Source organism: Haliotis cracherodii, unplaced genomic scaffold, assembly GCF_022045235.1.
Source record: "Haliotis cracherodii isolate W230 unplaced genomic scaffold, xgHalCrac1.p SCAF_3, whole genome shotgun sequence".
Classification (NCBI taxonomy): domain Eukaryota; kingdom Metazoa; phylum Mollusca; class Gastropoda; order Lepetellida; family Haliotidae; genus Haliotis; species Haliotis cracherodii.
In genome coordinates this window covers 72,847,883-72,874,926 of record NW_027266286.1, presented here as the reverse complement: position 1 = coordinate 72,874,926, position 27,044 = coordinate 72,847,883, and the positions used below count along the sequence as shown (strand labels likewise).

The 27,044-nt window shown below is 38.5% G+C and overlaps 1 protein-coding gene across 2 annotated transcripts in view; it reads left to right on the top strand.

The window, feature by feature from the left end:
• Nucleotides 1–20,374, top strand: part of LOC139474829 (excitatory amino acid transporter 2-like) — a 79,830-nt gene extending 59,456 nt beyond the window's left edge. For both annotated transcript variants that reach the window (XM_071257973.1, XM_071257974.1), the window contains 6 exons: nt 7,883–8,124; nt 8,543–8,669; nt 9,088–9,321; nt 11,698–11,892; nt 13,782–13,916; nt 15,504–20,374. In XM_071257973.1, coding sequence (XP_071114074.1) covers nt 7,883–8,124; nt 8,543–8,669; nt 9,088–9,321; nt 11,698–11,892; nt 13,782–13,916; nt 15,504–15,702 — 1,132 coding nt within the window. In that variant the 3' untranslated portion in view covers nt 15,703–20,374. The remainder of the gene's footprint in view (nt 1–7,882; nt 8,125–8,542; nt 8,670–9,087; nt 9,322–11,697; nt 11,893–13,781; nt 13,917–15,503) is intronic.
• The last annotated feature ends 6,670 nt before the right edge of the window (nt 20,375–27,044 follow it).

Sequence of the window (27,044 nt, the reverse complement as noted above, 5' to 3'; positions counted from 1 at the left end):
CTTTTTTGGATTGAGTCATGGGAGCCGTGCCAATTTACGCTTGCCAGAGGGATACACAAAGTACATGATCGAGACTACAGTTGTCTGACTTTCAACTTGTGGAAGACTAGGTAGCTGAGTGGGTTAGATCGGTGACTTGGTGTGCTGGCGATTAGCTGCCTCACTCTGGCAGTGTGGGTTTCAATCCCCGATGGGAGAATCTGTACTTTACTAAGAAAGTCTTATCCCAAATATAACATTCATTACAAGCAAATGGTGTGGGACTGATTTGAATCAGATTGTCTAGGAGAGCCAACTGGAACAATCCTAGTCTGATACCTATTAAGGACTCTGACTTTGAAGAGGCTGTGAGGGGGCTAATTAAGACAGTATGTCTATCTCAGCTATGATGCCTCGCTACCTTGGCTGCACCAAGTGTTATCTATCATTCAATTATGTCTGCGAGCCTCATGATTTGTTTGCATTCTATGATCCACATAACAGACAACCCTTGCTGAAGGGGTTCCTCATTAATATCCCCCTAGAGGGACTGTGGACTTATGTCGTAGAGTCTTTGGAATGAATGGGTATGTTCCTGTTATACCTGTATCACTATGTTCTTATTGTTGGTATACTTAAACTGATTGTACAGCTGACTCTAGACTCGTTCTACTTTTTGTATGGGCATTTGAAATGAGAATAAGGCCAGACATTTCAGCCCCACATTCAAGTATGGTAACTACGTTGAGTTGAATTTCGCCATAAATTTTCACCGACCTGGATCGCTCCGATTATCTTTCTAGGTTTGTCAGGACCATACCCGTGCTCGTGGGTTTCACCAAAGTTGTAAATGTCTCAGACCTGCATCACTTCAGGCTTCCCTCCCACATTAGGCTCACATGCTGTGATGTGACTGGAAAACTGTTAAAAGTGGCATTAAACCCAAATCACTCGCTCACACACTCACTCACCATAGTATGAAACCACAACAAACACAGGGAAATGATCCATGTATGTGAACATGCTTCATGTACAGAATGATACACAAAATATATTTGGGCATTCAGAACTCAGACATGAATATGGGTATTATCAATCTTGCACAATAATGATATAATGATAGCACTATTCGATTAGACCACACTTTAGATGAGTAAGATAAAAATATCTTTTCATCAAAGCTAGTTGAGTATATCCATCCTCACAAATTACTCTGCTTGACAATGGGGACTTAGGCATGTTAGTGGCAAATACTTGTCTCTGATCGATCCATTCCAGGCAACTTATAAGTATTAATTCCAAATATCCAGATTAAAAAATGTCTACTTATATTACACAAGACCCCATGCAGATGCATGCTCACAATGCATGATATTGTATTCCCTTGGTAAACAAGCCAGTGTGCATTCATATTGCATTCTCAGCTCCCTGGGGACCATGCAAGGTGCTTGAAGTTTTTGGATGTATATTATTATCTCACCCTACCTTGAAACCAGACACTGCTGGGTGAATAGAGACACCGCTAAATGAAGCCATGTGATTGAGGAGACATGATATGGCCCTGACTGAATCACCACCCATTGACAATGATTTCGGTTTAACTGGGCAAAAACTGCTTGGATGAAAAAACCAGTCACAACTCACTGGCTGCAAGTAATCAGCTTGCCAATATTACCCAACATCAGGATTGTTTATGAACAGTCATTGCCAAGTCTTGAACCTATGAATATATTTTGGTGCATGTTTAATTAGCATATGCAGTTTTTACATTTCCAGCCCAAATGTTTAGAACCAATTGGACGTCCGAAACACTGTTAACCGTTAGATACGAAGGGATGTAGTGGATACTTTAAATTGTCAATTGCCAAGAGTTGGCTGTGTTGAGTCACTTGACAGCTTGCAGTATACAGATATACTTACTTAAAGGTATACTTACTTAAAGGTGTACTGAAGTCTCTCCACTTACTTATGTATATGTACTGAGTTAATCATCCTCATACATGTATGGTGTTTTACATTACATGATCCAGGGTTATTGTAGGACTGCATATGGTGTATTACATGAGCTAGGGTTATTGTAGGATTGTGTATATGGTGTATTACATGATCCAGGGTTATTGGAGGACTGTATATGGGGTATTACATGAGCTAGGGTTATTGTAGGATTGTGTATATGGTGTATTACATGATCTACGGTTATCGTAGGACTGTATATGGTGTATTACATGAGCTAGGGTTATTGTAGGATTGTGTATATGGTGTATTACATGATCTAGGGTTATTGTAGGATTATGATATGGTGTATTACATGATCCAGGGTTATTGTAGGACTGTTTATGGTGTATTACATGATCCAGGGTTATTGTAGGACTGTATATGGTGTATTACATGATCTAGGGTTATTGTAGGACTGTATATGGTGTATTACATGATCTAGGGTTATTGTAGGAATGTATATGGTGTATTACATGAGCTAGGGTTATTGTAGGATTGTGTATATGGTGTATTACATGATCTAGGGTTATTGTAGGACTGTTTATGGTGTATTACATGATCTAGGGTTATTGTAGGAATGTATATGGTGTATTACATGATCTAGGGTTATTGTAGGATTGTGTATATGGTGTATTACATGAGCTAGGGTTATTGTAGGATTGTGTATATGGTGTATTACATGATCTAGGGTTATTGTAGGACTGTATATGGTGTATTACATGATCTAGGGTTATTGTAGGACTGTTTATGGTGTATTACATGATCCAGGGTTATTGTAGGAATGTATATGGTGTATTACATGAGCTAGGGTTATTGTAGGATTGTGTATATGGTGTATTACATGATCTAGGGTTATTGTAGGAATGTATATGGTGTATTACATGAGCTAGGGTTATTGTAGGATTGTGTATATGGTGTATTACATGATCTAGGGTTATTGTAGGACTGTTTATGGTGTATTACATGATCTAGGGTTTTTGTAGGACTGTATATGGTGTATTACATGATCTAGGGTTATTGTAGGATTGTGTATATGGTGTATTACATGATCTAGGGTTATTGTAGGACTGTATATGGTGTATTACATGATCTAGGGTTATTGTAGGATTGTGTATATGGTGTATTACATGAGCTAGGGTTATTGTAGGATTGTGTATATGGTGTATTACATGATCTAGGGTTATTGTAGGACTGTATATGGTGTATTACATGATCTAGGGTTATTGTAGGACTGTTTATGGTGTATTACATGATCCAGGGTTATTGTAGGAATGTATATGGTGTATTACATGAGCTAGGGTTATTGTAGGATTGTGTATATGGTGTATTACATGATCTAGGGTTATTGTAGGAATGTATAAGGTGTATTACATGATCTAGGGTTATTGTAGGACTGTATATGGTGTATTACATGATCTAGGGTTATCATAGGACTGTATATGGTTTACTTCATCAGGTAAAGGAGAAAGGTACTTACATATCATCTGATGATATAAATGATTAAATATTTTCAGGGCGTTTTTATCTTTCTTTTGAATGGATAGTGGACATGTACGAAATAGTCTTTTGTGTCATATCAGGGAATAAGACGGCACCAGTGAAAATACTTCTGTGAGTGTTACACTGTTGGTCCATTAGTTGACTGAGCACAAATTAATGTCAATATTTTCTTTCAGGAATTGGTGAAGAATTCATGAGAAGTTGAATGTATTGTAATATCAGGGTTTTTAGTATAATGTTTGTTTTGACATGCTTTTCTATTTGTAGGCAGAATTTGGGTGACCAATCTGAAGCTTCTGTCTGCAGCACAGAGCTTGTATTGGGCTTTACATGATTAATATGATCATGACCTTGCAGTCCAAGGATATCAAGGGGAATAACTCTAGTAGCACATTCCCATGCCAAGTGACGGCCTTGCGTCAGTAACAGTTGTGTTATTTGTTATTTGTTATTTGTATTTCATTTTGTTTATGTTGTTTGACATGTGAATACTTATGTGCATAAAACTTACATTTTGAGATAGTTCGAGAACAGACATTAGTGTTAATCAAATGGTAGACACAGGAAGAAAAAACAAACCAACAGGTCTAACAGTTCAAACATTTCCAGCTACCAACTAAAATTAAGTACTTGCAGGTAATAAGAAAGTATCTAAGAATACTGCAACTTTAGAATATTTCACAGGTGAAATTCTTTATGGCATATAAAGCCAGACCAATTCCTTTTCTTGTATGGAAGAGGGAAAGTCATGAAAAACAAAAATTGTGGATTTATTGGGCCAAAGTAGTTAGACTGAGTGGGGGAAAAGAACAAGTTTCAAAATGGCCACCCTTTCCTGAACCACTCCAGATCTATAGATAAGCTGCGTATTTGCGTAAAATACCCCCCAAAACTATTCAAAACCCAATTACTTTCAATTAACTTGTATACAGAAACACATTCTTTAAATGAAAAACTCCAATGTATAAAAAAAGCATGCATAAATACCCAGTGAAGCTTTTTCAACATGTGTACAATGAAGCTAATTTCTGATACACAATTACGAGTTAATTTACTTCACGAGTCAAGCCTATTGTTAAAACCCTTATATACGTCTAAAATATTATTTTTTCTCTTTAGAAATCTCAAGATATTAGCTCATTTTGGGAAAAACCCAATATAGTGATGAAAAGATGATTGAAAAAATATTGGTTACCCAATGAAAAATGTAGTAACCCAATTGAAATAGAAACCATTGAGTAAAAACTCAATTGTATAAAAAGTTTTCTGGAGCTCTGCTACTCAGAAACCAACTTGTGCAACTCCGAGGAGCCAAACTTCTTGAAGCCGTAAATCCATCCAAGCAGGGCCTGTGACCTTGACATTCCATGACAAATCACCAACTGTTCTGAATTAGAAAGCTGTTCTGTTCTGTGACCGTTAGTCGCTCTCAACCTTGTGATGTATGCTATATATACATATAAATATAGTATTGCTGTCCTTGGAAAAGCCAAAACATCACACTCTGGGATTGTTTGTTTGTGTATTTGAAAAAGATATAAATAATCTTTGTATTATGGTAAAGTTTTTGAAGTTTAATTTATTACCACAGCGGATAATGTATTTTTATGGTATTTTTATTACGGATTAATTATTAAAGATTATGCAATTCTGTTGTTTGAGTGAACCAGCATATATATCCCTTCTATCAATTAAGCATCTGTTCTATGGGAAAAAATGTATTCCCTTGGGAATATAAAGGATTATTAGCCATTATATTATTATATACTATTAGTCATATATTTGGAATTAAAATTGTTTTAGCAAGTGTTTGGTGATCACAATACATATTTTGTTTATTCCTGTTTCATTCTACTCTATTTTTGATAGGAAATTTCAATTTCTTTATGTACAGAAATATTCTTATCATATTTTGAGTAGTATATTATGTCTACACGATGGAACACATAATCTATACAGTACAGACATGTCCTTATCAAATCTTATTATGATCTAATTTTGATCACAAAAGCTGCTTATTGTTTCTATGCAGGAGAGCATGGAGACAAGATACTAGGGATAGAAACACATCTCTAAATATGCTCAGCTGCTGTTATTGCTGTGGTAATTGATGTGTGAAATTGGCAGTTCAGTAATCATTAGCAGGTGTGCTATTAGCGTGAAAAATCCCAACCAACATTGCAAACTTCTTTATTCACAGCAAGCCCCAGGGCCCTGTTTAACAAAGCTATCGCTTAGACAATCGTCGCTCCCATACTTTTAAATGGACTTACGATAATCGTAGCACTGTGATTTCTGCGTTGAACAGGTCCCAGCTCTACGCTCATGACTTGCTTGGAAATGAAGATAATCTTGGTTTAATGTCTGTTTTGGTCATCATTTCTTAAAAACATTCTTGAAAATCATTTTGTGGATACCTTGGTTCATAGTATTGATAACTTATATGCTTATTTGCCGACACTGGAAGGTGTATACTCACAATTACACTAAAGAATAAGACAAGCCAATCTAGAGGTACTTCTGCAAACATTAGGGCAAGAAACATTTAATCATTAAGGGTATGTTTGATCGTCTAACACTGAGTATACAATCAGAAAAACTTGTAAAAGAAAATGCTAGACACACAAACTTCATTCAGCTGAAGCCAGAAGTGCTGCACACCTTTATCAGTCAGCAGTATTTTACAAAGCTTGGAAATTCTGATGTTTATTGTGCATATCAAGGTGTTGTGAGTTGTATCCTCCATGTCAAGTGTACATAATGGACTCACTGTGTCACTTTGACCTGTGTAGGTTGTTATTGGTTACAATGTCACGTGGTCATGTGTGACATGTGTCACACAGTGCATTGCTTGAGTCATATAAGGTAAAAATACTAGATCTATAGTCATTACTAATATTTCTTGTCAAAAGACAAAAATATGTGAAATAGTGAAAATAACAAATATGAATAAGTTAGTCAAGACAAAAAGTACATTAGATTTTGTCTCTTATTTACCTGTGTCTGTCATCCATTATTCTGTTCATTCAAAAGATCCTAGTAAGTCAAATGTCATATACTACCTCGATGTTAGTGTTACATTTCGAGCAGCTAGCTGTGTTATCAGTAGGATATAATTCCTGGAGAGGTGAGGTGGTGCAGGGGGCCAGTAAAAACAATGCAGCAATTTGCAGTGCAGAGTTGTGTCCCCTAGGCATGCCAGGAAACTATGATTGTGGGTTCAAATACCAGATTCGCCCTAATTATGTTATAGGTTTGTCAGTACCTTAAATAGGTAAAGTGGTAAATATCTGAGGCCTACACAAATTGGGCTTTCCAGACACATCAAGGTTTGAGCCGTGATGTAACTGAAATCCTGTTCAAAACGGGATTAAACCAAACTCACTCACTCACTCACTCACTCACTCACTCACTCACTCACTCACTCACTCACTCACTGGCGGGTGAGGTGACTATCAATACTTTTAGTACTCTCATGGTAATGAGTTTGTGCTTTGGTCACAACAAATTCATTATTACATCTTATCTAATCTTTTTAAAGAATCTGAGATGAGGCATTTTATTTCTCTGTATGTATTTTTATGAAAAGTTCAAGGCATTTAGCTTTTCAACAAATCTAATTTGCATAAATCATTAACTTTATTGTTAAGGTTTCAAAAGATAAATGATGAAAAGAGCTTGTATAAAATGTAAATGTCTTAAAACTGACCCATGACACCAGAGCCACCACGTTTTCACCTTACAGTTGGGTCGCATGTTTTGCATTTTACATTTACTTATGTTACATGGCACAATTTCTCTTGTCTTTGGGATAATAAGGTTTGAGGTGGGGTGTTTGGTCCTTAGTGGGACCAAACCTGATAATTAAACTTTATGGCCTAAATAGTCTCATGTAGAATTAATATAATAAAATGCATTTGTAAATTTAAATAATGTTGAGTTTTTGTTAGTCATATACTTTTTATTGAATAATAATCAATAAATATATAAAATATGTAGAAAAGCATAGGGTAAGATGGTTTGAACAAATTTGTTTGTCCATAGTTGTTAATGTTGTGTTAATTTCGATGTATCCATTAATCAGCCATATTTCATAAAACTGTTTTGTTTGTGTTGATCTTATTTATCTTCTCAAAGATATATTTCACCAATCATCATTTGAACAAAATTTCTTTTTAAATTACTCTACATAAAATAAAATCATCTTCATAACAACATGATCCTTCATGTAGTTTAAGAAAATACATCCATGTCTATTAATAAGTTCATTTTCTGAGTTTTCAGCTGTATGTTGATTATAAACTAATAAGAATTATGTACATGAAGTAAGAGAGGTCTTTAATCAATTGTTTAAGTATGAAATGGAATGCCATGGCTGTTGCTGCAACATTGTTGCTTTGTGTTTCAGGAATATATTTCCAGACAATATTCTCCAGGCAGGGTTCCAACACACAAGAACGGTATACGTCAAAGCTCCAGAAGCGGAGGTTGACTCCAATCTGACTGGTCTGTTAAACGAAACTATCACCACGACAACCGTCATGACGACAGTGACAGATAACTCCACCGGGGCCAACACTACTTACATCCTGATGAAGGAAGAAAAATGGATTCGAACTTTTCCCTACTCTAATGGAATAAATGTTTTAGGTAGGTGAGGTTGTGAGCTCATCGGGCTGGAGGGGATTATTTTGAAACATCATCAGCAACCAACTCCTTGAACCCAGTCCATCATGGTTAAGCTGATAACTTTTCAGCCATCCCTCGTAGCCCTGATGCATTATTACAAATATCATTATCAAGAAAAAGTTCATATTCTTGAAGTTTCCAAATGAGAATCAAAAGAATCTTTAGCATTACAGATCCTAAGTTCTGAAAACCACATAGGGCACAAGGGCAGAGGAGGTGTTAGACCTCGTTCGATTCCCTACATGGTGCAATGTGTGGAGTCTTGAGGAATATTGCTCAGATGAACTAGAACAATACTCACTCACTCACTCACTCACTCACTCACTCACTCACTCACTCACTCACTCACTCACTCACTCACTCACTGCTTGTGTTTCAGGTTTGATCATGTTCTGTACAGCGTTCGGCATCATCATGAGCAACATGGCAGAGAAGGCCAAACTGATGGTGGACTTCTTCTTCATCCTGAATGAGATCATCATGAGGATCGTCGGGATGGTCATGTGGTGGGTACTTCAGTGTGGTGCTTCTGTGGGGAATACAGACGAGAATATCTTGTGGTTGGGGCTCCAGTTTCTATAGATTTGTCATCATCTGTCAGTCATTGTTAGTATGAAATCCATAGCTACCTTTATCTTCTTGCCCTCCTTACCTGCTCTAGATTCACCCAGGACACCTGTATGCCAACATGGTCCATCTAATGTGATCCATTTCCAACCTTTATCTTCTTGCTCTCCTTACCTGCCCTAGATTCACCCAGGACACCTGTATGCCAACATGGTCCATCTAATGTGATCCATTTCCAACCTTTATCTTCTTGCTCTCCTTACCTGCCCTAGATTCACCCAGAACATCTGTATGCCAACATGGTCCATCCATATTAATAACGTGATCCATTTGCAACTAAGAACATATATGTTCCAGGTACTCCCCTATTGGTATATTCTTCCTGATCATTGGGAAAATCCTGTCCTTGGAGGACCCTGCGAAGGTTGGAGAGCAGCTTGGCATGTACATGCTGACAGTGTTGTCCGGCCTCATCATCCACGCTGTCATTGTTCTCCCCGCCATCTACTTTGTCATCACCAGGAAGAATCCTCTAAAGCTCTTCATCGGCATCCTCCAGGCTTGGGTCACTGCTCTGGGTACAGCCTCAAGGTAAGGCACCAGATATATCTGGTCAGAATATGTCCCCAGGGCAATCTGGGCCCAAATACTTCAAGGCTCCTTGTTTGAATGTTCTTTTTCAGTAATTTTAGAAACTGGATTATGAGAACAGAATTTTTACAAGATTTTTAAAAAACCCGGAAATGTCTAGTTTGCATTTTTGACACCATACAGGAATTTGTCACATGACATTAGTAAACCAAAACAAAAATGAATTTTGATCTAATGCCATAGTGTTATCATTGTATCATTTGTGTGATCATGAGATTACCCATTGAAAATACCCATTTTCACGTCTGAGTTTCTGAATGCCCAAATATATTTTGTGAATCATACTGTACATTAAGCATGTTCACATACATGCATCATTTCCCTGTGTTTGTCTGGTTTGTTGCGGTTTCATACGATGGTGAGTTTGTGAGTGAGTGATTTGGGTTTAATGCTGCTTTTAACAGTATTCCAGTTATATCACAGCATGTCAGCTTAATGTGGGAGAAAAGCCCAAAGTGATGACAGGTCTCAGACATTTACCACTTTGATGAAACCCACAAAATGAGTATGGTGCTGACCAGCCTAGACACAAGATCAGGGTAAACCAGGATTCAAACCCACAATCATAGGTTTCTGGCATACCCAATGGACGAATTGCTGTGCCTTAGACGACTGGGCCACCCATGCTCCTCATGTGATAAATATTGTAACAAGGTATTGTTGTTAAATATATGATTACTAAGAGTGCAGGTCAGGATCAGGGAAGGTACTTTAAGCATTATTGAGCCATGCCATCAACGCTAACATACAAGGAACCCTACTTTCTCTTCACCTGCATGATTGTCTGGCTGATAACAGTCAATATCAGGCACCCTCAGAGTTGAAGTCATTATATGGAGATATAATTCATAGACTAATGTGTATAGAAACTAATTACCAATATTAATGAATAATATGAATATCTGCTTTTGCCATATGGTCATATTGAAGGGATCAGATGTTTGATATCTGAATATAAACTGGCCTGATAAGTATTGTGGAATACTTGGTTTCCAGAGTCGATATGAGAAATGTCACCCAAGAAGATTTTATGAAAACAATCTGTTTAATTATGCACTGACAGATGGCACAGTTTAATTAAATATCAACTTTTGATTTATGTGCATGTCATTTGCTCTTCTACTGTTTATTCCCAATTTTACCGTGAAATTGGAAATTTCTCAATTCTTATTGGTCATTCAGAGGTATTACATCAACCAATGGCAGTTAATTTAAATCGCCTCCTGTTACAATATGGTCACTGTGGCACTCACCATGTTATTAGCGTTTCGGTCATTTGTTATCACCAACAACCACTACAAATATATGTTCAACAGTTTCTAGTGACACCAATATTTGGCTTGAAAAAAATAAAAGAATTGGTTCCCTGGCAATGACTTTTGAAAATATAGTGTGGGTGGGCAGTGTTTTTTGTTTGTTCAAAGTAGTAAGTAACCAAATAAACAGTTGTTTACCATCAACCTGGGAAAGGGCCTCCCTACATAAGAAGCATACAAAATCCTATTGCTGGCATGACCATAACACAAGATGCACATTATAGCAGTGTTGCATGTAAAGGTAAGAGATAGTGAGTTATATTGGATCACATTGTTTTTAAGTAGTAGGATTTTTTAAAGAATTTTGAAAATTGAAATAAAAACGAAACGTGCAGCAGACTTTATGATGATGCGGGGGGTGCCTGAGAACCCACACCAGTATTTTTTTGGCCTTACCTACATATAACAATATCTCCTTTTTCAGGGCTCCATAATCACCTTCATCATGTTCTCAAAAAAGTGCACCCAATTTATAAAATGCTTCTAAATATAATTAGTAACCCACAACACCATAAAGAGCCTTCGATCATACCCATAAATATAGAAAAGCGGAAAAGATAATCTAAATTCGTAATTGTATATCCTATTCCGCTGAAGACAAACTTAAGTGTTTATGCAAGCAGTAGATTATACTGGAAGAGAAAAGGGGTCAAAAGGTTAGACTTTTAGAAAATAGGATATACTAGGTTTAACAACAACACAAACTTAACACACTTAGTAAAGTATTCAGATAACCTTTCACAGCACACACCCAAATAGGAAATGTCTTTTTTATTATTTTTAACTTATGGACAAATATAGTTCATGGTAACAGCTGCAACCCAACAATATTAATATAATATATTGCCCGATGAAGGTGAGCTTCTGTACCTAAGGTTCATGTTTACTGGTCCATGTCACCAGTAGAAGATGACATGTTCAGTCTCATCTCTGTGATTGCATTACAAATGACAGGGACATTCAGTAGTAACTCATACTGTCATCTTATCACCTTTGTCAGCTCTGCAACACTGCCAGTGACATTCCGATGTCTGGAAGAAAATTTGAACATTGACCGACGTGTGACAAGATTTGTCCTGCCCATCGGCTCCACCATCAACATGGATGGCACGGCGCTGTATGAAGCTGTTGCACCGATCTTCATTGCACAGATGAATGGCATTGACCTCAACTTTGGCAAGATCATCACTATCAGGTAATGAAATTAGGCATGTTTCTTTATACGACTGCGAAGTCATATCATTTGCAATGGGCAGTGTAACGTCTTTTATTTAGTGGAAGCGCTTCATTTTCTTTACGGGTGCCCACTTCTTGGTATGAGGTATCCAGGGAACACACTTTCATACCATGCCAGATGTGGGTGAGGTATTACGACATCTTTTGAGAATATTTGTAACCATACTCATTATAAGCTATTATTGGTGTTTCCATAAATTCATATCAACAACTCCCTCAAAACGTTTTATGTACAAGCCTGGACTAATGCTGTTCTTATTGTGCTAGCCCACTGAGATACCATGCCGCAGTTTAACATGGATACCCCACTCAGACACAGTATGCTGACTCTGAGCTGACCAGTCCTTGTTTTAGCCCACTGAGATACCATGCTGCCGTTTAACATGGATACCCCACTCAGACACTGTATACTGACTCTGAGCTGACCAGTCCATGTTTTAGCCCACTGAGATACCATGCTGCAGTTTAACATGGATACCCCACTCAGACACAGTATGCTGACTCTGAGCTGACCAGTCCTTGTTTTAGCCCACTGAGTTACCATGCTGCAGTTGAACATGGATACCCCACTCAGACACTGTATGCTCAATCTGAGCTGACCAGTCCTTGTTTTTGCCCACTGAGATACCATGCTGCAGTTGAACATGGATACCCTACTCAGACACTGTATACTGACTCTGAGCTGACCAGTCCTTGTTTTTGCCCACTGAGATACCATGCTGCCGTTTAACATGGATACCCCACTCAGACACTGTATACTGACTCTGAGCTGACCAGTCCTTGTTTTAGCCCACTGAGTTACCATGCTGCAGTTGAACATGGATACCCCACTCAGACACTGTATGCTCAATCTGAGCTGACCAGTCCTTGTTTTTGCCCACTGAGATACCATGCTGCAGTTGAACATGGATACCCTACTCAGACACTGTATACTGACTCTGAGCTGACCAGTCCTTGTTTTTGCCCACTGAGATACCATGCTGCCGTTTAACATGGATACCCCACTCAGACACTGTATACTGACTCTGAGCTGACCAGTCCTTGTTTTTGCCCACTGAGATACCATGCTGCAGTTTAACATGGATACCCCACTCAGACACTGTATACTGACTCGGAGCCGACCAGTCCTTGTTTTAGCCCACTGAGTTACCATGCTGCAGTTGAACATGGATACCCCACTCAGACACTGTATGCTCAATCTGAGCTGACCAGTCCTTGTTTTTGCCCACTGAGTTACCATGCTGCCGTTTAACATGGATACCCCACTCAGACACTGTATACTGACTCTGAGCTGACCAGTCCTTGTTTTTGCCCACTGAGATACCATGCTGCCGTTTAACATGGATACCCCACTCAGACACAGTATACTGACTCCGAGCCGACCACTACATTTTTATCCAATTTATGCCAAGGTACGTAGCAACAAGTACCAACTATCAACATGTTTTGGTATGATGCTGGAGAATTACTGTCTCGATTATTCAACGAAACAAGATTTTATTGGGAGTAAGAGGCAAAAATAGTTGTGAAAATTAAAGGAATGGGTCACTGAAAATGAATGAGGCCACCAAGTGTTTGCAAGAAGCATGTTCTGCAATGCTGGGAGCTTCCTCCACTCACGAAGTCTGCATAAATCCAATGATTGACATCATGAGCATGGGTTTACACAAATGGGATAGGATGACATGCATCAACCAAGTCAGCGAGTCTGACCACCCGATCCCGTTAGTCGCCTCTTACGATAAGCATGGGTTGCTGAAGACCTATTCTAGCCAGGATCTTCACGGGTCTCATACAGCCTGATGTTTAACACTTTTTTGTATGTGACACAGATGTATTTTGTTTCAGTCTGACAGCAACATGTGCCAGTATTGGCGCTGCCGCCATCCCTAGTGCTGGTCTGGTTACCATGGTGATGGTGTTGACATCTGTTGGGCTTCCTGCTGACGATGTCAGTCTTATTCTGGCTGTTGATTGGTTCTTGTAAGTATTGTTATTATTAGTTGGAGAGATGATTCTCATTATCAGTAGGAAAAATAAACGTGTTGTTTGTGAAACTGTGCATTATAGAAGTGAGTGAGTGAGTTAACGCCGCTTTTAACAGTATTCCAGTTATATCACGGCATGTCAGCTTAATTTGGGAGGAAAGCCTGAAGTGATGCAGGTCTCTGACATTAACCACTTTGGTGAAACCCACGAGCACGGGTATGGTGCTGCCAAACCTAGAAACATAATCAGGGCAAACCGGGATTCGAACCCGCCATCATAGACAATGTCTCAGACAATTACCACTTTGGTGAAACCTACAAACACGGGTATGGTGCTGTCAAACCTAGACACAAGATCAGGGTAAACTGGGATTTGAACCCACATTCATAGGTTTCTGGCATGCCCGGGGGACGCAACTCTGCCCAGCGAATCACGGCGCCTTAGACGACTGGGCCACCCGTGCCCCGGTGCATTATAGAAATGATGTTCAGTTTGCAAGCATGCTTCTCAGGATGTTGACTCTTGATTCTGGACTTTTGATTTATCTAGATCTCAAATAAGAACCAAACTTTCAGTCACAAAAGTTGTTATGTTAATTTAACAAACTGAAACTGAATAATCTGAATTTTTCTTCAACTTCAATTTTGGACTGAAAGGACCAAATGTAATTGATGCTCTATAACCATTAACAAGCAGAATGTTAGGCACTCTCAAGCCATTCTCATCACTATGCTACCATATAGGCCAGGGACGAGGCCAAACGTACTACCCGGGAACTGCTGTAGGTATCAAGACTTGGGTACAAAATGTCCGATTGGGAATTGTTTTACTGATATATACACCATGTAACGATCTTTATTCAAAACTATAAATTCAGAAGGAATGTGAACATTATTATTAGTGACTTTTAGTGTAACCATGGGAGTTTTGGTTACTTTTTGTCATAAAACAATATGTCACATGACTAACCACTGGGGTCCAGGTAGTCCTGGAGGTACCTGGGTCCTACTCAGTACCGATTTGTAGTCAGGCCACTGATAGTTAGATGGGAGACTGCATTTTGCAACTTGACTCCTGAGAGTTTCTAGGGCTTTGGTCCTGCCACGCTGAAGCACATTTAGCACACGCGTGTGATGTCTCATGTCCCCTGAGTCAAGTGACTTTTGTTCGAAATATACCTCTGTGAATGGGTACCCGGTAGGATGAAATGGTATTGTGACAGTTAACCTTCTATTGCCTCACAGACAGATTGGGTTGTATAATCCCCAAGGAGCTGAGAGCACAGGAATCCATTGACTTGGGTGATAATGGAGCCCTATGAGCATGCTTTTGGGTGTGGACTTGATACATGACAAATATGTATGTTGTTGTTGTTGTTGTTGTTGTTATCATCATTATTATTATCATCATCATCATCATCATCATTATTATTATTATTATTATTATTATTATTATTATTATTATCTTTATCATGAAGCCCATCTCTGGTGTCCCCCGTCTTGATATTGCTGGAATATTGCTAAAAGAGGCGTAAAACCATACTCACTCACAATTATCATTATCATTATTATCTGTTTGCAGGGACAGAATCAGGACATCTGTGAACGTGTTGGGTGACAGTTTTGGTGCTGGAGTCATCGCACATCTGTCCCGCCATGAGCTGTCCGAGGACCGCCATGCACCGCTGGACGACAATGTTGAGATGAAGGATGCAGATGACTGGGCGAATCAAGCCAATGGGGAAGTCCCACCCGAGGAGGCCAAGATGATGGACGGCTGAATCATATGTCTGAACACCAGGCATCACTTCACAGCTCCATTAGAATTGCCTTAGTCACAATACTTTTCTATGGTTTAGAAATATATGTGATGGTTTCGATTACATGGATTTCAAACTGATATGGATAGTAGAAAAATGATTTTGTAAAAAGTGTCTTATTTAGAAAATGAGATGAGTGCTTGTGTAACAAGTAGTATTTAAGTATTTGGTAATATGTATATGTTACGGTCAGATAATTAATCGAAGTCACACATGTATTTCACTCCACCTAATCCTTATCAGTTAATGATCAACATATTTTGACGTACCTGGTCTCCTCCAGGACATGAGTGTCCCTGTTTCACATGCAGTACAGACAGACCTGGTGTTGAAAACCAGCCTCCATTAGTGAGATCTAGTCCTTGGAACAAGCCCCACATGGACTGACTAGATCTAGTCTTGGATGCTGGCTGGTTGTAGAGAGACTAGATCTAGTCTTTGAATCAGGCCACTGATGGACAGACTACATCTAGTCTTGGAGGCCATCTGTAGAGAGACTGGATCTAGTCCTGGAGGCTGGCCGTCTGTAGAGAGACTGGATCTAGTCCTGGAGGCTGGCTGTATGTAGAGAGACTGGATCTAGTCCTGGAGGCCGACCGTCTGTAGAGAGACTAGATTTAGTCTTGGAGGCTGGCCGTCTGTAGAGAGACTAGATCTAGTCTTGGAGGCCAGCCATCTGCAGAGAGACTAGATCTAGCTTCAATGTAGCCTGAGTCATGAGATGAACAGAAAGGGTTCTTCACTTAAAAGTACTTCCTGAACAGTCAGGGAGGAATAAAATATCTCGTTCAGCAATACTCATGGACATTTCTGGGCATTTGTTTCATTCGATTGAGCTTCATCAAAACAAAACAAACTGTTTCCCAGTCCATAAAGACAGTTGTCATAGCATTAGGCCTCGTATTGTGACATGTTTCTTCTAAATGTGTCATCATGGATGAGATATCCTCAGGGTAATTTTGTATTCTTTTGGCAATGATCCAGCTCAGTTACCTGAGTTGTAGTGGGAATGCATCAGGTATACATAGGGATCAAGATGTACAAAATGTGTTCAATACGCCCATACTGATGTTGTTTTACAAAGTTGCAGTCTAGACTCACGCACACCGCATCCATTTTGATAGTTTTTGTTATCACAGTTTGAAAATTAGTCTTGTGTCAGTAAATTTGAATTAATACTTTCTCTCTGTAATATTTTCTTACTTGTGTGCTTGTCAAAACCTAGTGACGACACATGCTGGTTTGTATAAATAACCAACCATTACCTCCCTTAGTTCCATTTGTATTGCCACTTTCTCTTAGTTGGCTTGCTTAAATGTATTTCTCATTTGTCATTTTGTTACCATGTTTTTAGCTTTTATTACATTGATTTGTGTGAGCATGTGGAGGAAATAATATCCAAAATTATTTCATGAGATTTGTTGTGATCTTTCTTTTCATTATAAAGGCTTGTATGTTTTTAAACACTGAAAAATCCTGAAAGGACAAGATTCCGATTCCAATTCCGATTCCGATTCCGATTCCACAGTACAGGCAGTGTTAGAATAGGTATGCTATAATGGTTATATAGGACGTGCTAAATCAAGCATGTTACATTTTTTTCATAAGATTTCATGAAATCTTGAAAGATTTTGGGGGCAAGATGGTGCTAACTGCAGTATGTATATTCCTGCATAATTCATGTCACATTCATTCTCCACCCAAGTTCAGCCTGATTTACGAACATACCACAACGAAAGTATGACAGACGATATCCCACAGGAAATAGTTCTTGCCTCAACACTGGTGCATTGTGCTTCCCTGAACTTGCCTCCGAGTGTGAGACCAGGTTGTGCTTCCCAAGGCATATGTAGTTTCTAGTGCTGTAGATCAGGAATCCTACCTTCCATGCAGTGATGAAGGGACATTTGTGTGTACATATTTCCTCATCTTCTCGAGGCATGAGTGTCCACTAGCCTTTTTATCAAAGCCCTGTTTCCACCCTTGCCACACCAAGCCACATTTCCTGTGCTAAATATGAAAGGACTATCGCACATATCAATAGTCCAATCAGAGAACGTTTCACAAAATCAACATCCATGGCTGGTACACCTTCATATGAAAGTGATTTACTGCTGCCTGTCTATACTGACATGTCACCCCCAACAATTGCCTATGTTTTTTTTGTCAGGGATGAAGTCATGAATGCTTTCATTATATGTCCGACTAGGTCATCGCCTATGTTAGTCACCATCTTTGTGAAGCTATAAGAGATCAGAACAGCAATCTGATTGGAAAGCGCGTTTTCATTACAAGAGGCACAACTCGTGATTTACGCGAGGTGGGGCCAGGGTCGAGCCAATTAAAGTGGTCTTGATATGGCAAGGGTAGAAACTAGGCTTTGATATAGGCTAGTGGCCATGCTTTCCCCAGGAACATGACATTAGCTGTGTGTATGTAGAACAGGACATTTCCTGTGTGTATGTAGAACAGGACATTTCCTGTGTGTATGTAGAACAGGACATTTCCTGTGTGTATGTAGAACAGGACATTTCCTGTGTGTATGTAGAACAGGACATTTCCTGTGTGTATGTAGAACAGGAAATGTCCTGTGTGTGTGTAGAACAGGACATTTCCTGTGTGTATGTAGAACAGGAAATGTCCTGTGTTTATGTAGAACCGGATATTTCCTGTGTGTATGTAGAACAGGACATTTCCTGTGTTTATGTAGAACAGGACATTTCCTGTGTTTATGTAGAACAGGACATTTCCTGTGTGTATGTAGAACAGGAAATGTCCTGTGTTTATGTAGAACAGCTGCTACTCACTTACCTGCTATTTGCTGAGAATGTAAAATTTGCAGTTACAGCAAAGACGTTATTATTTAGTTATGATTATTATGTATGCCCGACTGATTTATTTTCGTTCGTTTTTTGCCCAACAAGCCTACCATGAATAATAAGTATTAAAATGAATAAATAAATGAAATATGTTTGATTGAAACTGTACATTTTTTCAAATATGTTTGGTTGCATTTTGATGGAACATTTTTTCTCAATATTCTTATATGAAATTAACAACAAATCAATGTAAATAACATTTTTTTAATTTGCCTCTTGCTGCTTTGAATATTGAATAAAATAATTCATTGAACAAGAACTTCATTTTGCCTGGCTTTAGACTGAACATGTATACAATTCGGGTGTGTTTTGTTGATATTAAACTTTTTATCCAGTTTTGTAAATATGGGTGAATAAGATTTCTTACTAATTTGATTGCCTTTGTTAAGAAAGTATGTTTTGTTTGTTAACAATTTCAACATCTGTACCACATTCAATTTATCATTGTCACTCAATTTGCTATATCTCAAATATCTGTATCAACAGTGTACATGTCATGTGACAACTTACATGACATGTGACAACAGTGTACATCTCATGTGACAACAGTGTACATGTCATGTGACAACTTACATGACATGTGACAGTGTACATGACATGTGACAACTTACATGACATGTGACAACAGTGTACATGTCATGTGACAACCGTTCATGTCATGACAATGATGCAGGGGTGGGAAAATCAGTCTGATGTAAGGGCCATTATATTTGTATGACTTTTCACCTTAGGTTATTGGACATGTACACAGATTTGATCAGTAGATTAAGTCATCAATCAAAACAAGAAATTTGAATGAGATTATTCATTGGTTTTGCTTAGTGTTGAAACAGGATATATTATCCATAATGTCTCAGACCTGAACCGTTTTCTTTTAATCATGTTGTCACAAATGTGAATTTGTCTTGCATTGTGATCATGTGACATCAATGTATGAGTCATGTGACATCAATGTACACATCATGTGACAATAGTATATGTGTTGTGTTGTAGAACTAGAGTATGTGGTCTTCTCAAATCCAACACCCTTTTTTTACTTATCTGCAGTATTACTTAAGCAGGTGCTTGTTGATTGTTTAGTTTACAGATTGACCAGAGTTTCACAAAGAAAATATATTAAGTGTTTGTCTTCTTCCTGTGGAGAATTAAGATAATCAAAATAGTTTGGACAAGCACCCTAAGAGTGGTTTCTTTCATGCCATTTTTTTTCCTTTTAAATTTTTGAGCATTCTTTAGAAATCACTAAATTATTGACCCATGGAACCAAAATCTGTCAACTATACAACTCACAACCTTATTTTGTAGCATGAAATTGATTGTGAATTACAGGTACACCTATTGTACATAGTTTTAGAGAGGAGGATTTTCTCTCAAGTTATAATGTTCTTATGTAGGACGTAGTGCAAATATTTCTTAGGTGTACAATATTTTCTTACATTTATTTCTGTGATCTTGAAGACTTGGGAATTAAACCTGAATCATTCGAACTAAATTGACTCATTTGTGTGCCCAAGGTGTTCTTTCCAGCTAAAACAAATCTCAGGAATAAAAACATAATAAGTAAAGTACAGCGGAATTTCTTTTGTTTTTAACTCAAATGTTTTAACAGACTTAGTGATTTTATTTCTCCTGGCTATAACACATGGCATGTCACCATAATATGTCTATAGATGTTGTTGATGGGCGCAATATGACTCTTGTGTGTTTTCCTGTCTACCCCATCCTTTCAATGAAATAAATTTAGATTAAAATGACATTTTTTGTTTGTTTTTTTATTGACCTTGTAAGACAGAATCTTCGTGGGAATGAGGCTGTCAGCACTGTTGATTGGTTGAACACTGGTTTGAACAGTATTTCAGTTATGTCATGGGTGTCAGTATGATGTGGGAGGAAAGTCAGAAGTGTTGCACATCTGAAACGTTTACCACTTTGGTGAGACCCATCGGTATGGTTCTGAAGAAGCTAGAAACAAAATCTTTGCAAATTTAGGATTTCAAATGATCGATCAGAGGTTTTGTACACCTTAAGAGTCTCCAATTAACTGCATTGTGAATTGGCCTTAGCATCCGCTGCAATTGACTTGACTTTGCATGTGTTTGTGATGGTGCCTACGGAAATGCCTACTGAACTAGCAATAGTCAGTCATACCCTAGATTGTCTGAATCATTTCAGATGTGGCAGGCCTTCAAGGACAGAGGTCATCTTCAAGGCTCTGCTTGTCAGGCTTAAACTCTTGTGCCCACCTCTATACCTCTATACCTATATATACTTTGTAAGTTGTCTTCAATGACACCATGTCACTTGATTTCGAAAAGAACGTTAAGCAGTCATACATGTTAAATATGGCCATAACCTTTCTGTACCAGACACCTTCCTTTAAAGGTCACTTCACATTTTTATGGACAGATTAACTAAATGAGAAAACTGTTCAGAGAAAACACTGAGAGAGTGCGTTGAGAGAAGGGAAGGCTATAGTCAGCAAAGCATGCCACATATTGAAATATTAATTAAAGGGGCACTGATCTAAAGCAATTCCCCGGGACTGGTTGTTGCCTTTGTTATTGTTTTTTCCGAGTGAGTACCCGGATGTATAGCAGAAATCTAGACTAGTTCGCGACCTCTGCTGCGCCATTCGTAAGCGCATTTGTCACTTTTATGGGTAGTAATATGGGCGTATGGTCACATTGATCAACAAAATGATATACAGTTTTCGAGATAATAAGGAAATGTAGGTATCTTTGTGGGTAGCATCGGTAATGGTGACGAAGTTTTGATAAGTCACTTGCTTGGTAATTTTGCGATTTTCGTTGACACTATTTTGACTTGCAACACAAAGTAAATATTTCACCTGAGCATTGCTTTTTTTATAGTGTATATGTTTTTACTGTCAAATGTGTAACAAATTTATTAAACGTCTAAATATTCAGTTATTTTACAAAGTGACTGAAAAACATTTCCATCTGTATTATTATGATAACGAATTCCAAACATTTTGATGTTTAATGTAATCACCAAGAGACTGAAAATGTTACGTTGAAAAGTACATTTCTATGTTGTTTGGCTTCTAATCTTACATAATAATCTGTTTTGATGTTTTTAGGCCCTTTTGATCGTCTTAATCAATCTGGACAGATTTTTTAGTCAAAATGACTGAAATATTTACACATTTTATAAATTGCCTGAGAGAATCAAATTTTACAAATTGACGGTAATATATACACGCTTTCAAAGGAAAAGACCTGTGAAAACAACGTCTATCGCGCATTGAAGAATTTCCCAACCAGGACGTAGAGAAACAAGAACGAATCGGTTCAAATGAAGGAAAACAAAATGCAAATATCATAATTACAACCTACCAAATTTATGTGTATAAATTTTAGGCAGCTTCCTTGTTCGAGGAATGTATCCGTGAATATCCACACAAAGGAACAATACCCCACTCGTCTGCAGCTGTACAAAGAAACCTATTCGATGTCGCGTGTCTCAGTAACAATCAAATATTTTAAAAGACATATAACCCAACGTACACCATGCGAATCCATGTTCCTAACCAGGGTGCCAAGGTCATGCTTGAAGACGATACATTCTGGCCAGAGAATGTCAACTGTAGAGAGTGGGTTCCCAGCAAAAGATGGTATGTACACAATGATGATGAACAGTCAAGATCTTAAACATGACAAGTAAATCAAGATCCCGACTATTTGCGACCTATCTCTTGTTTCTTATGATCAGACTTGCTACATGGAATGTGCGTGGCGTTATGCATGCTGCTACTGAACTTGCTGATAAACTTGAAAGGTGATATAATGTTCATTTCCGAACACTGGCTAAACAGACAAAACGAATCCAACTTAAATGGGATCCATGATGAATTTGATGTGTATTCCAAATGTGACAAATCAGAACTACCAAGACCTAGATGCTCAGAAGGCGTAGCAATATTTGTTCGTAAATGGGACTGTTGTGTCTCGTCTGTGATAAACACTCCAGATGATGATCGAACGATCAGTATCAAATTGACTTTGAACAATTTTCCTGTTTTTATTATAGGAACATATCTTCCATCTAGTAATGTGCTGGACAGTGTTTATTGTGAAGCGCTTGACTATGTGGTTACACCCATTGTAAGACAGTGGAGTAGGTGGGATTAATTAAACGAACACAGCCAGTCTACCCACTTAACAATGGTCACAGCCCATGATTAGCGGATTAATTAATAAGAGTAGGCCAGTAATTCTGTTTGAATATTCTCAGGAAATAACTTAGTTAGGAGCTAGTAGGAGCTTACTCAAAAAGTTGAGATGCATGTTTTGATAAAACTTACTTATTACACATATAAATTCCCCCTAGTCTGTGAACATTTCATGGGCTGAAGCGCTCGTAAAATCTCCAAATATCTCTCTGAACATTTCATGCACAATCATGGCAGGTTTGCAGCAGGTTGAGTTCATTACCAGTCAAAGAGGTACTCTCCAGGTCCTCTTTCAGGGATATCTCCACTACAAGAACAAAGTAAGACAAACTGGTACTCATTGGCGATGTACCGTTAAGACCTGCATTGGCAAATGTACAACAGTTGGAAATTTTGTTAGAAATTTCACTGTACACAACCACCCACCAGAAGACACCAGCAGAATCAAGTTCATTGTCAGCTTAAGAAAGAGAGCAAGAGCAGAACCAACCACTCCTATGCCAGCCCTCTACAACGACGAGGTCTTGAGACATGATCCGGAGGCTGCAGCTATATTTCCCTCCTTCAGCTCAGTCGGCAGCGCCATGCACAGACACCGCAGTCACACCATCCCGAAACTCCCTAAAACCAGAGCTGAAGTCGACATTGCAGCACCCTGGAGAGAGACCCATGATGGTGAGTGGTTTCTGCTTTTTGCCGACGGTGAAGAAGACAACATGCTGGTATTTGCAACTGATGATCAGCTTAGAGTCCTCCAGTCAGCTTCGATTGTCTACATGGATGGTACTTTCTCCGCCTGCCCAGATCTTTGGAATCAGCTTTACATACTGCATGCACGGAAAGGAAGCATTACCTATCCCCTAGTCTACGCATTGATGCCTGATCGTCGGACTACAACTTACCAACGCCTCTTTGCTTTCGCAAGAATGCAGGTGCAGACACTGCGGCCCTCACACTATTAGAGGCAATAGCATATTACAATGAAAGAAGTTCTCCAGTCTACTGTGCATTTCTAGATAATGAAAAAGCCTTCGACAGGGTATGGCTAGATGGCCTTTTTCTAAAACTTTATGACCTTGGTATCACGGGTAAAACATGGCGAATACTACGTAGCTCTTATATGTCTATGTACTCCTATGTCAGCTTTGCAGGCTATAGATCAGACTTGTTTCATGTACGCCAAGGAGTTGGTCAAGGCAGAGTTATATCTGCTTGGCTCTTTACATTATATATAAATGATCTGTTATGCGAGCTGGAACGCTCTAAGCACGGAATAAATCTGCCGTGGGCACATACTCCAGGCCAGCTCTGGGCAGATAATACAACACTGTTTAGTAGCTCACCAACAGGCCTTCAAGATCTTCTCAATGTTATAAATCAGTATGCATATAAATGGCAGCTTAAGTACAATGTCACGAAAAGCGCTGTTCTAATATTTGATGCGCAGCGTAAATTTATCAGCTCTCAATCACTGTACTTGGGCAGTATGTGTGTTCCACTTCTGCAATCTATAATATATGCAGGTGTCAGGATTAGCTCTGATAAGTCTTCCTTAGAACGAACACAATTAGCTTGTGAAAAGTTAAAAATGTTAATAAATAGTAATAATGATACTGGACTAAAGTTTGGAGGCATGAATCCAATCCCAGCGAAAAGGATCTGGGAACGAGTGATACTCCCATGCGGACTCTATGGATGTTATGTCTGGGTGCTATTAACCCTCAAAGAATACGATAAGTTATTCAACGTTATTTCAGTAGAAAAATACAGGGCCTTCCAAAATGTACATCAGGTACTGTTGCTGGGGACAACATGGGCTTGATATCTCTCCAATCCTATATTGACAAACAGTCACTGTTACTACTTGGAAAACTATGCCGATCCAGTTACAGCTATGTCTTTAAAAAGGTATTCATTACTCGCCTTGGGCAGTTTAGATACGAAATAGCGTTGGATAACTTCAAAAAACGATGTGCTTTGTCACCTGTATATAACATGCTCAGACTTGTCAAAAAATACAATCTTAATGCAGAAATAGAAGATTATCTAATTAAATGTAGCCTCCCAAGTAAAAAGGCATGGTCTGATATTGTTAAGGAAAGGATTATTTCTGCAGACCAGGAAGCTGTATGCTCTAAGCTGCTATCTAGACTTAACTTAAATAGATATGTTTCGCTACGTAATGATAAAGAACACAGACTCTGGCTACTTGCACTTGTACTACCGTACTGCTCTGTAATTATACATAATATCATATATGATATGTATCTTCAATATCTGGAGGAAATAAAGAATATCTATCTATCTATCTATCTCTCTTTGAACAAAGTATGTTGTTTTTACATCGGCACTTCACGCCATGATATGAGTGTATTCCCTTTGGTTTAGTAAACCTAGACATGTAAGCACTCTTGACATATCCACTGTGCAAGATAACAGTGATTAATCAATCAACGTATTTTCTGTTAATCCTTTGATGACTAGGAACGATCCGTTGATTTACAAAAAAAAGTAAATCAACTGATCATTCATCTCTTGCTGGGCTGCCACGTGCATATTACATAACACACATTTCACCTCACTTCAAACCTGGATTTAGATTGAATAATTACCCCAGACACAATAAATGCCAAATGGGAACCTTTGTCAGGTAATTTGGTGCTACCACTAATTGTATCTGTAATAAATTCATTAACCGAGCATCAAGTGAATGACGACAAATACACAAGTGTAGGGTTATACGAGAAAACGTGGATGACAACAAGGGAGTAGTAATCGTATTATCGACTCAAGCCGAAATCCGAAAATGCTTTCACTGCATGGATACCTTTTTTAGTATAAACTATAACCATCTGGGGTATTTCCAAATAACGACATCCGATTAGCTCCGCTGTTCTTTTTGTCTGTTTGTTTAGGCTGAAGAAATTAATTAACATGCGCCCTTTGTCGAAATCTTTATAGATCACAGTTAACCAATCAGTGTTTATGCAAAAATGCGTAAAACAAATATTGCCTCCAGCCTCAAAGTTTATTTAGCTGTCCTTGCAGACGGTAGCCCAGTCTCTGGTCACGCGCAGTTGCGTTGCGAATCATCCGGGTACTCACGGGGGAAAAAACAATAACAAAGGCAACAACCAGTCCGGGGAATTGCGTTAGATCAGTGCCCCTTTAGCCCTGTCATGCAAAGTGAGTGGGTGAGGGAGTACTTTTAACAATATTCCAGTTATATCACGGCGTGTGGGAGAAAAGTTCCGAAGTGATGCAGGTCTCAGACGTTTATCACTTCGGTGAAACCCACGAGTACGGTATGGTGTTGACAATCCTAGAAACACAATCGGTGCGAAAACCCGGATTCGAAGCCAGAATCATTGGTTTCAAGGGTGCCAAGGGACGCAACTCTGACCAAGCAAAGACGCGGACATAAAATATATCACCAGGCGTTATAGAGGTAGGCTGGGTTTGATTCAAGTTATTAAAACTTGCCGCGCGTGTCTGCTATCTCCAACTTTTTATGTTTAACAGTTGACCAGATTATTAGTACTGAAGTACACTTTTAGATTGAAGAACATCACCAGACATACAATAGAGCTCTATACACTATCGTGCATACAAGCTTATAGAGCTCTATACACTATCGTACATACAAGCTTGTAGAGCTCTATACACTATCGTACATACAAGCTTATAGAGCTCTATTCACTATCGTACATACAAGCTTATAGAGCTCTATACACTATCGTACATACAAGCTTATAGAGCTCTATACACTAGCGTACATACAAGCTTTTAGAGATCTATACACTATCGTACATACAAGCTTATAGAGCTCTATTCACTATCGTACATACAAGCTTATAGAGCTCTATACACTATCGTACATACAAGCTTATAGAGCTCTATACACTATCGTACATACAAGCTTATAGAGCTCTATTCACTATCGTACATACAAGCTTATAGAGCTCTATACACTATCGTACATACAAGCTTATAGAGCTCTATACACTATCGTACATACAAGCTTATAGAGCTTTATACACTATCGTACATACAAGCTTATAGAGCTCTATACACTATCGTACATACAAGCTTTTAGAGATCTATACACTAGCGTACATACAAGCTTATAGAGCTCTATTCACTATCGTACATACAAGCTTATAGAGCTCTATTCACTATCGTACATACAAGCTTATAGAGCTCTATACATTATCGTACATACAAGCTTATAG